The following is a 15458-nucleotide window of genomic DNA, read 5'->3' as shown; positions in this document are numbered from 1 at the left end:
GGCTACTAAAGCAAATAAAGTTCTGTCTTGCATAAAAAAGGGCATTAACTCAAGGGATGAAAACATAATTATGCCTCTTTATAGGTTCCTGGTAAGGCCTCATCTGGAGTATGCAGTGCAGTTTTGGACTCCAGTCCTTAAGAGGGATATAAATGAGCTGGAGAGAGTGCAGAGACGTGCAACTAAATTAGTTGGAGGGATGGAAGACAAATTATGAGAGTAGACTGTCAAGGTTGGGGTTGTTTTCTCTGGAAAAAAGGCGCTTGCGAGGGGACATGATTACACTTTACAAGTACATTAGAGGACATTATAGACAAATGGCAGGGGACCTTTTTACCCATAAAGTGGATCACCGTACCAGAGGCCACCCCTTTAGACTAGAAGAAAAGAACTTTCATTTGAAGCAACGTAGAGGGTTCTTCACAGTCAGGACAATGAGGTTGTGGAATGCACTGCCGGGTGATGTTGTGATGGCTGATTCAGTTAATGCCTTTGAGAATTGCTTGGATGATTTTTTGGACAGACAGAATATCAAAGGCTATTTTGATACTAAACTATATAGTTAGTATAGGTATGTTTTTTTATATATATATATATATATATATATATATATATATATATATATATATATATATATATATATATATATATATATATATATATATATATATATATATATATATATATATATAAATATTCCAACAGGGTCGCACTCATGTTCAATAAAACGTAGCATTTATTTCAAACGCATTAAAAGCATGTGTAAGTTACAGCCAACTTATCTGTTCAGAATTCTGTTCAGAGTCGATACATAGCGACGTTTCGGGAGCATTTCGTTCCCTTTCTCAAGCACGGCTCTGTCACAGAGTATAACATACAGAGGTGTCCATTTTTTGGAGCGTATTATCGCATAAAGACGGAAGTGACGTAGTCGGTTGCCATGGACACGCGTATCTCAAGATATCGCGCGTACATGGAAGCGGATACATCTGCCGCCCCTTAGTAACCATGAGCATTATTACATAGCAACATCAGATCAGTTACAATAGTATGATTCTAATAGCAGATTTATCGTAGTATAACATAACATATATGTCTACAATTACAACTCACATGGGAAAATTTTCATAAAAATAAGTGCAAGTCAAAATCTCGATTTAATCCTTTAGGGTTTAATGTTTTCAACCTGTCAATCCACTGGACCTCAGTTCTTTTTAAAATTAAACTACGATCACCCCCACGTTTGGGCGGGGGAATATGCTGAATAACCCTAAACTTTAGATCGTCTGATGTGTGTCCCATATCTATGCAATGTCTTGATACAGGTAAAGATCTATTTTTAACCTTGATGGTTGATCTATGTTGGGAAAACCTCTCTCTAAACCTATCGCTCACTGAATATTTGCATGTACAACGAATACCCAGAGGCCTTAGGGTGAATTTACAGCCTACTCTCATTGCACGAAATGATGAATTCAAAACTAAATTTGCTGGAATCATTAACAAATGCTCACGTGATTTGATGGCATTGACTATTGAATTCATAGAGAGAGAATTGAAGGATATTGAAGTCGAACTAGTCACGCTACAAAGTACTATGACTAGTGCTATGCCACCGGACGAATTGACACAATTTAATCATAAACTCACCGAAACATTAGATCGTTTTAAAAATGATGTGGTGACACGTAAAAAACAGAAATTTGATCGAGATACTATGGATTATGAACGTGGTGCAGTATACAATTGGACACAGACCACGCGGGGAAGGGATAGAAGTAGATCGGCTCCCTTCTACTCACGAGAGTCATCGCAACAACATGGCCTGAACTTTTGTCCAACGTCCCAGATAGATCCGTTCCAACTACAAGTGGATCTATACCGATTCTTTCGAACATTGAGACTGAAAGTACATTTCTCTAACCAACATGAATACCTAATACCAGAAACTAAGTTAGGATTTGACACTGGGAAATTGGGTCTGAAATCAAAAAGCAAATTTGTACCCCCTACTATCTACCCTGTAGTTGAAACTTATATTCAAAAAGTGAAATCAGAAATAGAGTCCTCTATGCTATCCAAGAAAAAAGCTGTGAGATATAACATGACTAGACAGGAGGTTGATACTTTAAATGAGTTGAAATCATGGTCCAACATAACGATAAAGCCTTCCGATAAGGGAGGAGCTATCGTTGTCATGGACACGGAAAAATATACAAATGAGATACTGAGACAGTTGTCAGACGATACTGTATATGTGATACTTAAAAATGATCCCACTGATGTATTTAAGCGTGAATTCGACAGTCTCTTGTCTTGTGCTGCACAAAATCAAACCATTACAGCATCTTCTAAACGATATATGACTGTGGATTTTCCGGTGGTACCTCTTATTTATGTCCTACCGAAAATTCATAAGGACCCTATTAACCCGCCAGGTAGACCTATAGTGGCGGGTATAGGGTCCTTAACATGTAATGCAGCTGAAGTGCTAGACAAGATACTCGGTCCTTTGATACAACAAACCAGATCTTATATCCGAGATACAAGTGACTTTTTGGAGAAACTTTCTAATGTACAAAATGATGATGGTGTACTTTGGCTGGCCACAATGGATGTGGCCAGCCTTTATACATCAATTCCTCATATAGAGGGTCTGCAGGCAGTTAAAACTATATTAACGAATTGTGCACTGTATTGCGATATGGAGATTAATTTTTTTATGGAAATGCTCAGCTTTATATTGCATAGGAACTACTTCAAATTTCAGGACAAATATTACCTGCAGACGCGGGGGACGGCCATGGGCTCCAGAGTCGCCCCGGCATATGCCAACTCATTCATGAGTTGGTTTGAGGAGGTGCACGTTTATCAGAATGTACTCTTCACGGGCCACTGTGTGGCCTGGTGGAGGTACATCAATGACGTGTTCCTCCTATGGCGGGGTGACCTGGAGTCCTTGTCCGCCTTCCGTGATGCGGTTAATGATGCCCATACTGATATTAAACTGACAATGACTGAGAGTTTACAAGAGGTGGCATTCCTAGATGTATTGGTCTCACGCACACAAACAGGTTTCAATACTCGTATATACACTAAGCCTACAGACCGTAATCAATTGTTCCTATATGATAGTCACCACCCTATAGGTGTAAAAAAGTCCATACCAATTAGTCAGTTTTCAAGAGTATGCAGGATCACAAATGATCCAGAAGTTCGAGCTGAGGATTTGAGAACTATGAGTAAAAAACTATCAGATCGTGGGTATCCAAATGATATCATACAAAAAAATATACAGAAGGTACAAGGTAGGGAATTAGGACAAAGAAGACATACAAAGAGAAATCAACAGAGAGTAGCCTTTGTTTCACAATACAATGCATATAGTAATGATTGCAAGTCGATACTGTATAAACATTGGCATCTTTTAAGAGAGGCTTATCCCACTATCAAGGAATTTCAACAAATACCAATGATGTCATTTCGTAGGGGAACAACGATAGGCAATAAAGTGGTTAGTGCGGATATACGTTTACCTCTTATGAAAGAGACCTTCTTGGGACCAAGGAGACAGGGCATGTTTAAATGCAAAGGCTGTGCACAATGTAAATATGTACTGGTGGGCTCTGAGTTTAATGATACAGAAAATAAGAGAAAATACAAGATACGTGGATTCCATACCTGTGAGACTAATTTTGTGGTCTATATGTTGGTTTGCCCGTGTGGGCTGATCTATGTTGGGAAAGTTAGAAAGTTACAGATAGGTTTTCCCAACATAGATCAACCATCAAGGTTAAAAATAGATCTTTACCTGTATAGATATGGGACACACATCAGACGATCTAAAGTTTAGGGTTATTCAGCATATTCCCCCGCCCAAACGTGGGGGTGATCGTAGTTTAATTTTAAAAAGAACTGAGGTCCAGTGGATTGACAGGTTGAAAACATTAACCCCTAAAGGATTAAATCGAGATTTTGACTTGCACTTATTTTTATGAAAATTTTCCCATGTGAGTTGTAATTGTAGACATATATGTTATGTTATACTACGATACATCTGCTATTAGAATCATACTATTGTAACTGATCTGATGTTGCTATGTAATAATGCTCATGGTTACTAAGGGGCGGCAGATGTATCCGCTTCCATGTACGCGCGATATCTTGAGATACGCGTGTCCATGGCAACCGACGTCACTTCCGTCTTTATGCGATAATACGCTCCAAAAAATGGACACCTCTGTATGTTATACTCTGTGACAGAGCCGTGCTTGAGAAAGGGAACGAGATGCTCCCGAAACGTCGCTATGTATCGACTCTGAACAGAATTCTGAACAGATAAGTTGGCTGTAACTTACACATGCTTTTAATGCGTTTGAAATAAATGCTACGTTTTATTGAACATGAGTGCGACCCTGTTGGAATATTTATACATAAATTTGGCGGATTGACTCACCGCTTATTGGGGAGACGCACCATCAGAAGATAACTTTACTACTAATACTGTGCATTACACGTGTTGGACTTATATATATATATATAAACGCTGATTGAGAAGGGAGGGGAAGCCCTCGACCTAATCCTCTCACAGTGAAATGAGAGGCTAAGTTGTAGCCACAGTAGTAGGGGAGAAGGCTAATTGACACCCCCAGCGTGATGCGGCACCCACTGGGTTAAAGACCAGCAGATCCGCACACAAAGAGGGGAAGCCGGCAGCCGCGATCCTCGTAGATTGAAGGATGCGAACCAATGACAACCGCACGCCAAATCACCGCTGAGCTACGAAAGAAGCGTCCCCGCTCTCCTAGGCAACGGGGGCGGGTCCTCGACGCAACACGCACACACAGTAAAGCAGCTCCGTGCGCAGTTGGCGATGTCAGCGCACTGATAGAAGGGGTAACACAGCGATTCTTACTGGTGTTGCCAGATGCACTATGGGGATACAAGGGCAGTTGAAACCAGAACCTTACGACTCCTGGGGTGAGTGTTTTTAAATGTTTTTAACCCACTGCACTTCCCGCTACTTAGGGGAAAGTCACGATGGATGCTTTGACACATTGTCACTGGATATTCACTACTAGGATTTTGCGCTGTCTAATACACATGCTCCTTACTTGACAGTACTTAATACTTATTTTGACAACACGAGAATGCTATAGGGCACATGTGGGATTGCACATACTTAGCCACACCCACTGATGACGTCATACAAGTTGGTTTTGGCGCCAATTTGCTCACCTTTAAATTGTGTGTATAGATGTGTAGAGTTCACCTTCCTGAGGACGGCCCGAGTTATGGCGCCGAAACGTCGAGAATAAAATACTACTTTTTTCACTTAAAAGCCCTTGGAGTGCGGTCTGTTTTTTGATATATATATATATATATATATATATATATATATATATATATATATATATAGTCAAATAATCCACCGGCACTCAACCTCAATATATCAAGTCCCGGGTGCTCCTCAGGGGGGAACAAATAGAGTCAAATAATCCACCAGCACTCAACCTCAATATATCAAGTCCCGGGTGCTCCTCAGGGGGGAACAAATAGATGCAATCAGGAGCACTCACGGTTGTAGTGATCAAAGTATATCTTTTATTGGAGTGTTACAAACTACCCCACATCAACGCATCCTGACGACGGTTCTGAGAGAACCGAAACGCGTTGATGTGGGGTAGTTTGTAACACTCCAATAAAAGATATACTTTGATCACTACAACCGTGAGTGCTCCTGATTGCATCTATATATATATATATATATATATATATATATATATATATATATATATATATATATATATATATATATATATATATATATATATATATATAAATATATATATATAAATAAAATTTATGTGAAAGTAGGGAGGGGTGTGTGTATGGATGCTGGGTTTTCATTTGGAGGGGTTGAACTTGTTGGACTTTTTTCAACCCAATTTAACTACAGTATGTAACACACATTGCTAGAAATACATATATCATTTATACATAGGGATGTGTAGACTGTGTAAGACTGTGTAAGGAAATAGAGCACATGTCTATAAAGATTCTAATTTATCCAGGGCATGATATATACAGTATCTAGTAGAATTAAGTCAAAGGCAACTGGACATAGAGTTTTTTCCTTGAAAACGTTTCACCACTTACCCGAGTGGCTTCTCCAGTTCAACTGAAGTGGTAGGCCATTTATGCCAATGTGAAAAGACTATCCCTGAACAGAGGAGGGGACCTGCAACACTGCTTGTCATCAACCTACAATGCCGCTTTGACATCTCTACCAAGATGGCTTCACAACAATACACACTTCCAGTCATGTACATTGAAAGATTCCTCAATGAAAATCGTGGTACCATTGTGACTGGATCACACTTTCACACATCTGTGAAAGTTCAATGAAACCATTGTGATTGGATGTCAGTGACTTTACTACCCTCAAGAACTTAAATGCCAGGCAATTCCTTACCACTTCAGTTGAACTGAAAAAGCCACTCTGATGAGCGGTGAAACGTTTTCAAGGAACAAAAACTCTTAATGTCCAGTTGCCTTTGACTCAGTTCTACTAGATATGGGATAGAGCACAGTATCACTTTTAGGCAGCAGCAAGATAGCGGAGAAAAAAAATAAACCTGTCATCACAATATTCTCCTCTTTCTTACTAATAATTCCATTTTCTTTACAAAGCAGTAAAAACGCTGGGTTATTTTCGCTCAATCATATTCCACATTTAATACATCTATGCAGGTACACGTTCAGTTTCTTATGGATCTGGTGCAGGGTGCAAAAAACATAAGACATGACAGATTGGGCCTGATCATTGTGCATGGAATTAATAAAGGACCCCTTGTAGCTCCGATTCTGCGTTTATTGCTACAGTTCCTGCCATAAAGCATTTCATTTTCCTCATTTAGGCCAGTAACATTGGCCCTAGTATAAAAATGTTAAACCAATAGGAAATCTCTCTCCCCACAAAGTGAAGCAACACTGGGTACTGCCCATCTCTCGGCACAGAACAGACACACAGTTCTCTAGTGAATAATACGGCCAAAGCATTTGGGAAACAGGAGAGAATAGATAATCGAATTGCAGCGGCACACTATAAATCCCACTGCTCTGAGTTCAGGTGGGAGATTGGGAGGGTATTTACAGATTCCTCCCTCAAGAACCGAGCTCTCTAAAGTGCCTTACCAGAGCATCTGCAACAGCTGCCTCCAGATCTGTGCTGGAACTCAGGACACGCATTGCCGAAGGGATTCTTCCTTGTTGGCTGATCCCAAAACGATCTGGAGAGAGAGGAGAGACACTGTTTTAACACCCACAGTTTAGAGCTAAGCAGCAACATGATGCATTCCTGTCTGCCAATACAGTGCCAATCTGGGGTCCCGTTGCCATAATCATAAGAAAGACTAAAGGGGAACAGCCAGAGAACAGCACATCCAGACTGGACCCTTCCCAACTGCTCCTGATATCAGCACTCGCAGCAAAAGGGGACTACAATGTACAATAATAAAGCCAAATTGTCAGTTTGGAGGCTTTTTCACAGTGACAGTTCCCCTTTAAGCAATGAGTGAATAGAGCGCACACTTGCACGCACGAGCCATGAATATCCAGTAAATGATATCCTTATAAACAGTTCTTAATGATGTCATTTCTGTCATATGACTCACTGAAACTTGTGTATTATAATAAATGAAGTACCCCCTGTTGCAAAATATGAGGACATCAGAAGTCACCTCGGAGTTCCATGGCCTTAGGCCTCGTGATTTTATATGGTCATGGAACTACTTGGTAACTTATAACATCTTTATATTTTACAAGAGGGGTCACACATATTTATCCATCGAATAAGTCTTGGTGGACGATAGATAGATAGATAGATAGATAGATAGATAAATAGAGTGAGTCTTGGTTGGACGATAGATAGATAGAGAGAGTCTTGGTGGACTATAGATAGATACAGATAGATATAGATAGAGAACGTGAATCCCCCCCCCCCCCCCCACTTCCTTCACATGTAAACTGCAGCCCCACCCCAGGCTCAGCCGTATTAGCAGACAGATGCATCTCACTGGCGGGATGATCATGAGTGGAGATGATGCAAAACTGGATTCATGGGAAGAACGGAAAATATGTGGATGAAAAATAAGAAATGAACAATGGGATGAAGAAACTTTTACCAAATTAAAGAAAAATGTTTAAAAGCACCCCCAATGCATTACACCGTTTTGTGTGCCCATACCGCTCACCTGTCAGGGACCACTCACCCATTCAGCAGCCCTAGCCAATGGCTTTAAGGATTGTACATGTAGAGAACTTTATTATGCACAAAATGTCTTCCATGAGCCCAATGAGCGGTTCAGACCAGCACACACCATATGGAATCATCCCTGCCCATTAGGGATGGGCGAATTTGAGCCGTCTTTGACGCACACCGCCATACAAGTCTATGGGCGTCATTTCCAGGACGAAACAAGGCGAAAAAATCCGGCCATCCCTACTGCCCACTATTGTCTAATGACACTGGGACTATGGGGTGGGTAAAATGACAAATCTAGATCTACTGATAACATTCCATACAGACAGGATCATGCAATTAAATCCAGTCCAAGTAATTACTAATGGCAGACAGATTCAGACTGGGGGTCAGTATGACTGGAATAAGGCCATCTCTCCACTGCACCCAATCAACCCATTTCAATAGTAGGAGGTACCCACACATCAAGCCCACTGTGCTGTGTTCCCCATAACACTCTCCCAAGGAGAGTCAGAACTCGCACTATGGTAACCCCAGGTTGGTGCACAGCAAGATATATATAAAGTTACAGACCGGCAAGGTACAAGAGTCATTACCCCGCTAGCTTTTATAGTGCTATGAAATGTGCATCTGTATTGATTAACCAATACACTGGCGGCAACATGGGTATTCCTTTTGAATATCTGAATCCAGATATATCTCCATCAACAAGTAAATCCAATCAGCCCTAGGGATTGTTCTCAAGGGGGAACCAGTAACTTTCCAATAGAAATTGTGTAACTTCATATTCTCTGCATTGCTGGTTGTGGCTTTTGAAATAAACGTAGCAGAAGCTGGCAGCTTAATAGATTTGTGCAAACCGGATTCTTAGCTGGAAAAGAGCGGACTTCTGGTACATAATATCAATAGTCAGATCCAGCGATGATTGCAGAGAATAGCAAGTGAAATGCCCCTAATAACACCATGGCTCTATAAATTTGTGGCTTGTGCAATAAATATTCCCGGTGTTGCTTTATCTTCTGCATACAAGACCAGATTTTATTGTTCCTGCCCCAACCTCAGCCATCAGAGATATGAATGCTCCCTATGCCCTCACTCTGAGTTCCTTGCCCACTCAATGTCGCCCACTCAATTTCGCCCACCCAATGTCGCCCACCCAGCCCTCTATTTGCCTACTTCTATGTATGTGTACAGTGGACTCTCTGCAGTTTTAGATAGAGCACCCACTCAGCCTGTGCAAAACCAGCCCAACACCATGAATGGGAACAGACTGCAAGGACCATAAAATTTTTATAGGTGAGAGCTTTTAAAGATTACAGGGACTTTATATTAACTCCCAGCAACCTCATGCGTGAAAACAAAGAGATGGTTTCAAGGTTTGGGTAGTGTGTGACACACCAAGACCATGGGCACGGCGCTTGGCTGCAAAACAATGCAACAACCAGCATGAAGCAACCACTAATCCCGTTACAGAAATGAACTCTCTCACTGGCCAATATCTGCCCTGACTCTATGGAAGCAAGCAGAGCAGCCATGTTCCTAGAGCGCACTTCCAGGAGCTGAACTAAAACTATCAGCAAGGCTATTAAGGCCAAACCGTTTCCATAATCAGCATAATTCTCGTTGCGCAATCTTGTTCCTGAAACAATAGGAACACGTGCCAGTGCCTTAATCATACAGAATGGGTCCCATAATGAGCTGTGCCATCTTGAATAGGAGGAGCTAAAAGCTGGCGCTATAGATCCCTAGCCCTATGCCTGGTCCATAGAGTACCCCTTTAGCTGCCCCGTTACACAGTGCAACAGTAGCACAAGGTGCAACCCTCCCATTAACATAAAACACAGATCGTGGATGAGAATGTGACGTGCCGGCTGCTGATGGACAGAATTCAGCAGATGAGGCAGAACAAATACATAGAAGGATGAAGCGTGCATGCAGTTAGCATTGGTTCACCTGACTGCCCCACAGAGTCGGAGGTGGAGAGGGCGCTAGTGGACCTGGAATGACGTCGAGAGGCTGCAAGAAGAAGGAATGGCAAACACCTAGTGGGTTAACACACACAGAGAAGAGAGAACACATACAGAACCCTCAGATCAGATTGGACAGTGGAGCTGCTCCCAGAGGCATAGGTGAAACCAGGAGGAAATGGAACAAGAAGCAAAGCATGATTGGACGTTGGGCTGAAAACGTCTGTGTGTGGACACGGCCCTAACTGGGGAGCTGATTCACAAGCTTGGTGTCTTGTACTTATTCAATTGGCTGTTATCATGAATTACTCTACTTTAACCCCACTCCTAAGTTACAGCATGAGAATCACTTCTCTTTCCAACTTTTATATTGGAAAAAAAAAAAAAAACCTTGAATAAGAGAATATCCATTAATCGCATCTGCAGTGTAAAGCCTATTCCAGTTGCTCCATTTCAATCCATATATCACATCTCTGGGGCTAGGCAGTTAAAGGTAATGCTCTAGGGGGCTCTTATTGTGAATGGATCAGATACCATTGCTTGGCTATATCACTGCTATAGAATACTTACCTATTCTTAAAAACAATTAAAGGGGCAGTTCACCTGTAAATTAACTTTTTTTTGTATGATGCAGACAGTGATATTTTGAGACATTTTGGAGTTGGTTCTTAAATGTTATGTTTTTGGGGTTTTTTCATTACTTTGCATTTTGTCCAGCAGCTCTGCAATATGAAATTTCAGTATCAATCTGGTTGCTAGAGTTTGGGTTTGACCTTAACAACCAGCCACTAGGTTCAATGAAAGACTGTTGGATGAATAGGAGAGGCCTGAATAGTGAGATAAGTAATAAAATGAAATCAGCACAACAAAACTGTAGCCTCACAGAACAGATTTTTGGCTGCGGGGGTCACTGACCCCCATTTCAAAGCTGTAAAAAGGCAAATAATAAAAAAAATAAAATCAAAGACCAATTGAAACTTAAAGATGAACTATCCCTTTAGCATCTCTTTAATATATCTTAGTATAGACACCTGAGAGGGGTCTATAGCTCAAAGAGCAATGCTGCCCTCTTTGGTTAACTATGTGAATGGCAGGGTGAAAGCTTTTTGTATGCATATTGATCACTATCTGGTCTCCAGTCTCGGTTTAGAAATCATGAGAAACACTGAACTTTTGTTAATACTGCTGGGCGCTACTTCCTGCAGTGAGCCAATCAGGGCTCCTAAATGCATTAGTTGCAGGAGGTAGTGGCGCAGCCATGCAAACACATGGACATGCAATGCAATGAGAACCCTTGAAGCTATGGAGAGAATGTGGCTGTTTCTCCTGCAAGAGAATATTTAGGGAATAGGTGAAGCCGATGTGGATTTCCTATCTGTACTCACCCAGAGGAGCAAAGCCCCGGGCAGGACTGGTATCGCGGCTGCTTTCCCGGCTGGTATCGCGGCTGCACCCCTGACTCATGCTGGGTCGGGGGATACGGCTGCTCCTTGCTAGCATGTGGTGTGGAGAGTCAGCAGGTTAATACAACACATTTCATAGAAGAAGAATAGGATACAGCTCCCCCCAAGCAGCCAAGAAGGTTAATAGTGTTAGCAGGGCAGGTTCTACCACCCAAGTATGAATAGGAAGCAAAGGCATGCAGAGCACCTAATTACACCCTCCCCTCCCCATAAACAATAACCCGCGGCCCACCAGACAAGACACCGTTATTCCCCGTTATTGCTTTAATATAAGTGCACATACAGATTGTCATGTGAAACCCCAAACTGGCTGCTCCTCTGTTTGCAGTCATGTGTCCCCCCCACAAACAGGCTGCTCCTCTGTACGTTATGTATTACTTATAGGGAGTAAAAAAATTAGTACATTACTTGGTAACACAATTAGTTTATAAAAAGGCCTTCTATTCCAATTCTCTTAGAGAATACAGGTCACATAACATTGTATATACACAGCATTTATAACATCTACAAACAGTAAAATAAGCGTTTCCCTCTCATACACATGGTATATTCAAAACTCACAATCTTTCAGTCACTGCACCTTTAAAAATATGTACATTAGGCAATGAAACTGCTGATGCTATACAAAGAAATCCTTACAACACCCCTCAAGGTGAGCAATACCTCATACCGCCCTCAAACATAGATATCATGACATATGCCCCCCCTCCCCCCCTAGTTAGGGGAACACTTGCGAAAATGAAATGTAATAGAAGCTTCATCACACTGAAATAAGAAACTTTCTAAATACAATCAATTAAAAATTCTGCATAATTTCTGAAATAATCAAGTTTATCCTCACTATCCCTCTCTCAGCATCTGTTTCTCTTCATTCTGTCTTCATGCAGCAGTTGGGTGTCAGATATTCATTGACAGTTAGATCCATTACATCTTATACGGGGGCTTCCTTTCCGAGCAGATGTATTAGAGCTCACTCAAATAACTGATGCCAGTACAAAACAAATTAACCGCCTTTTGCACAAATCCTGCATGTAGAGAGAAAGGATTTCTGGTGATTTTAATAGAGTGAGCCCTAATACATCTTCTAGGCAAAAGGAGCCCTCCCTATAAGATATATTGAATATCTGACACCCAACTCCAGCATGAAGAGAGAATGAAGAGAAACAGATGCGGAGAGAGGGATAGTGAAGATAAACTTGATTATATCAGAAACAGTACACGATTTGTAATTGATTGTATTTAGAAAGGGTCTTATTTCAGTATGATTATACTAAATTTTCATTTTCGCGATAGTTCCCCTTTAAATTGATATAAAGTTTATCGGGGCATGTCTGAGCACTTTTGCAATTTACATTCATTTCCTATTTTGAATAGTTTCTGTGATATTAGCAATTTAGCTAATATGATATTAGCAATATTAGCAACCCTAGGGTTAACTGAATCCACGAAAGTGCATAAGGCAGAGTCAATAACATTCTGGGCCTTCAGAGAACTGTTGAGCAAAGCCTGCCTAGCAGTATAAAACTTCCACTGTTTCAGACCCCACTATACAGAAAATGAATGTTTATTAGGGATGCACCGGATCCACTATTTTGGATTCGGCCGAATCCTTTGTGAAAGATTCGGCCGAATACCCAACCAAATCCGAATTTGCATATGTAAATTAGGGGTGGGAATGGGAAACATTTTTTACTTCCTTGTTATGTGACAAAAAGTCATGCAATTTCCCTCACCGCCCCTAATTTGCATATGCAAATTAGGATTTGGATCGGCCGGGCAGAAGGATTCGGCCGAATCCGAATCCTGCTGACAAAAGCCGAACCGAATCCTGGATTCGGTGCATCCCTAATGTATATTGTAAAAATGCCCAGAGGAGCACCATGAATACATGTTTCATATTTTAGACTTCCCTTTAAAGGGGAACTTCTGAAATAAGAAACTTTCTAAATATAATCAATTAAAAATTCTGCACATTCAGAAATAATCAAGTTTATCTTCGCTATCCGTCCCTCAGCATTTGTTTTTCTTTCATTATGTCTTCTTGCAGGAGTTTTTGCTTGACAATTAGGTCCAATTTATCTTAAGGGAGAGAGCATAAACACAATCTAACAAACGAACTGATTTTTGCATAAATCCTGCATATAGAGAGTGAGTATTTCTAGTAATTTTCAGAGAGTGAGCTCTACTATATCTTTTAGGCAAAAGGAGCTCCCCCCAAAGGCTGTTATAGACCTAATAGTCATTCAAAACCAGACTACCAAATTCTGCATGAATAGAGATGCTAAGATGGGGAGAGTATCGTTATTTCAGGAATGGGTCAGAATCATTAACTGATTATATTTATAAAGGTCTTTATTTCAGTATGATGAAGCTTGTATTACATTTTCATTTTTTCAATTGTGCTGAATCTGAATGAAGTCCTTTCACTGTGGTAAGACACACAATATCCCAGTTGCTCATGCACAGATTGTCCCCACTTTCCTGCATGAAGTGATTTTGCTCCCTGTACAGTAATGTTGCCTGAGCATGAGAAAGGAGAGACCTGTGACACATTATCTCCTTACCTAAGCCAATCCTGCTTGGGCTGGTCTCCCTGCTGCACCCCTGGCTCCGGGGGATCCTGCTTCTCTTTTCAGAGGAGGGCATCTGGGGGACCCTCTGTGGGCCAGTCGCTATCCCACCATAGCTACTCCCCAGGAGCTTTCCTGGCGAGTTGGACCGGCTTCCAGCTGCAAACGCAAAAAGAACAATTGAGAGGTTTATTGGGTGGAATATGGAAAAAGTGATACCGATACAGAGTGTGGCAGTGCCAAAATGGCAGAAAAGCCATGCATCATATTGGAACACATAGCAGAAAATTGGCAGAGGGAAAGCCATACCAAATAATAATAAATTAGCAAGTGCCAACATAGTGATCAACAATCAGCCTTGCATTGAGTCTTGCATCACTAGATGGGTCAAGCCAATCCAGACCAAGCATGGAAAGACTCTAGCATGAACCCAGTTGTGTTTTGTCGAGGTAAGAGAACACCTCATCAGCTAAAGTAAAACTGATCATCAGCTAAAGGACTTCGAGTCTGGCATGGAGGAGAGCATTACCAAGGATATGCAGAGGTGCTAAGAGTCGACAAGACAGTACAGTAAGGGGGTGACAGTACATATACACAGAGAACGGAATACAAGAGACTCTTACCACTGGCAGGATTTGCCGATCTGGATCCTTTATCATGACAGCAAAGTAAAGGACAGCAGAACAGGATTAAAGAAACATGCCAAAGAAAGAACGATCAACATGCAAAGCTGGTTAGTCTCTGAGCACAGGAAGTGGCAAAAAGCACAGAGGAACTAGGCTTTAAAAGGCAAGTCCAGCTTTACAGTTACGTTTGATTGCAGAAGGTATTCTTTTCTTTTTATTTTCCAAAAGTGAACCTTGGTGCTCTGGTCAGTAACCCAGACAACCAGATTTATAATTCATATATCCTTCAGCAGTTTAAATTATAAAATAAAACAAAGAAAGAGTGATTGCAAATTGCGGCTGTGTAGTTAAAAGCTGAACTTCCTTTTGCAACATCCCCAAGCAACAATTGCTACTCTGCTATAGATTTTAGAAGGTGACGCACAGCATAGAGATTGGATTACTTACGCTGTGACTGTGACACGACTTTGGCTCGGCTGCGTCCACGGGTGTCTGCTGGGGTAGAGGCCGTGCTGGTGGTGCTGCCGGAACTCTGCCTTCTAGTGCGAATACGGCCTAATCCAGAAAAA

General features: G+C 41.3%; 1 protein-coding gene across 22 annotated transcripts in view; it reads right to left on the bottom strand.

Annotated features, from left to right (window-relative positions):
* clasp1.L (cytoplasmic linker associated protein 1 L homeolog) overlaps positions 1-15458 on the bottom strand; it is a 98139-nt gene that overhangs the window by 28659 nt on the left and 54022 nt on the right. For 8 of the 22 annotated variants that reach the window (XM_041575684.1, XM_041575683.1, XM_041575685.1 and 5 more), the window contains 6 exons: positions 15337-15444; positions 14887-14913; positions 14258-14422; positions 11616-11723; positions 10217-10279; positions 7198-7292 (listed from right to left, as the gene is read on the bottom strand). In XM_041575684.1, the coding sequence (XP_041431618.1) occupies positions 7198-7292; positions 10217-10279; positions 11616-11723; positions 14258-14422; positions 14887-14913; positions 15337-15444 (566 nt within the window). 22 annotated transcript variants of the gene reach the window in all.

This window comes from Xenopus laevis, chromosome 9_10L, assembly GCF_017654675.1.
Source record: "Xenopus laevis strain J_2021 chromosome 9_10L, Xenopus_laevis_v10.1, whole genome shotgun sequence".
In the NCBI taxonomy this organism is placed as follows: domain Eukaryota; kingdom Metazoa; phylum Chordata; class Amphibia; order Anura; family Pipidae; genus Xenopus; species Xenopus laevis.
Note: the sequence above shows the minus strand (reverse complement) of the source record. Positions and strands in the feature narration are given on the sequence as shown.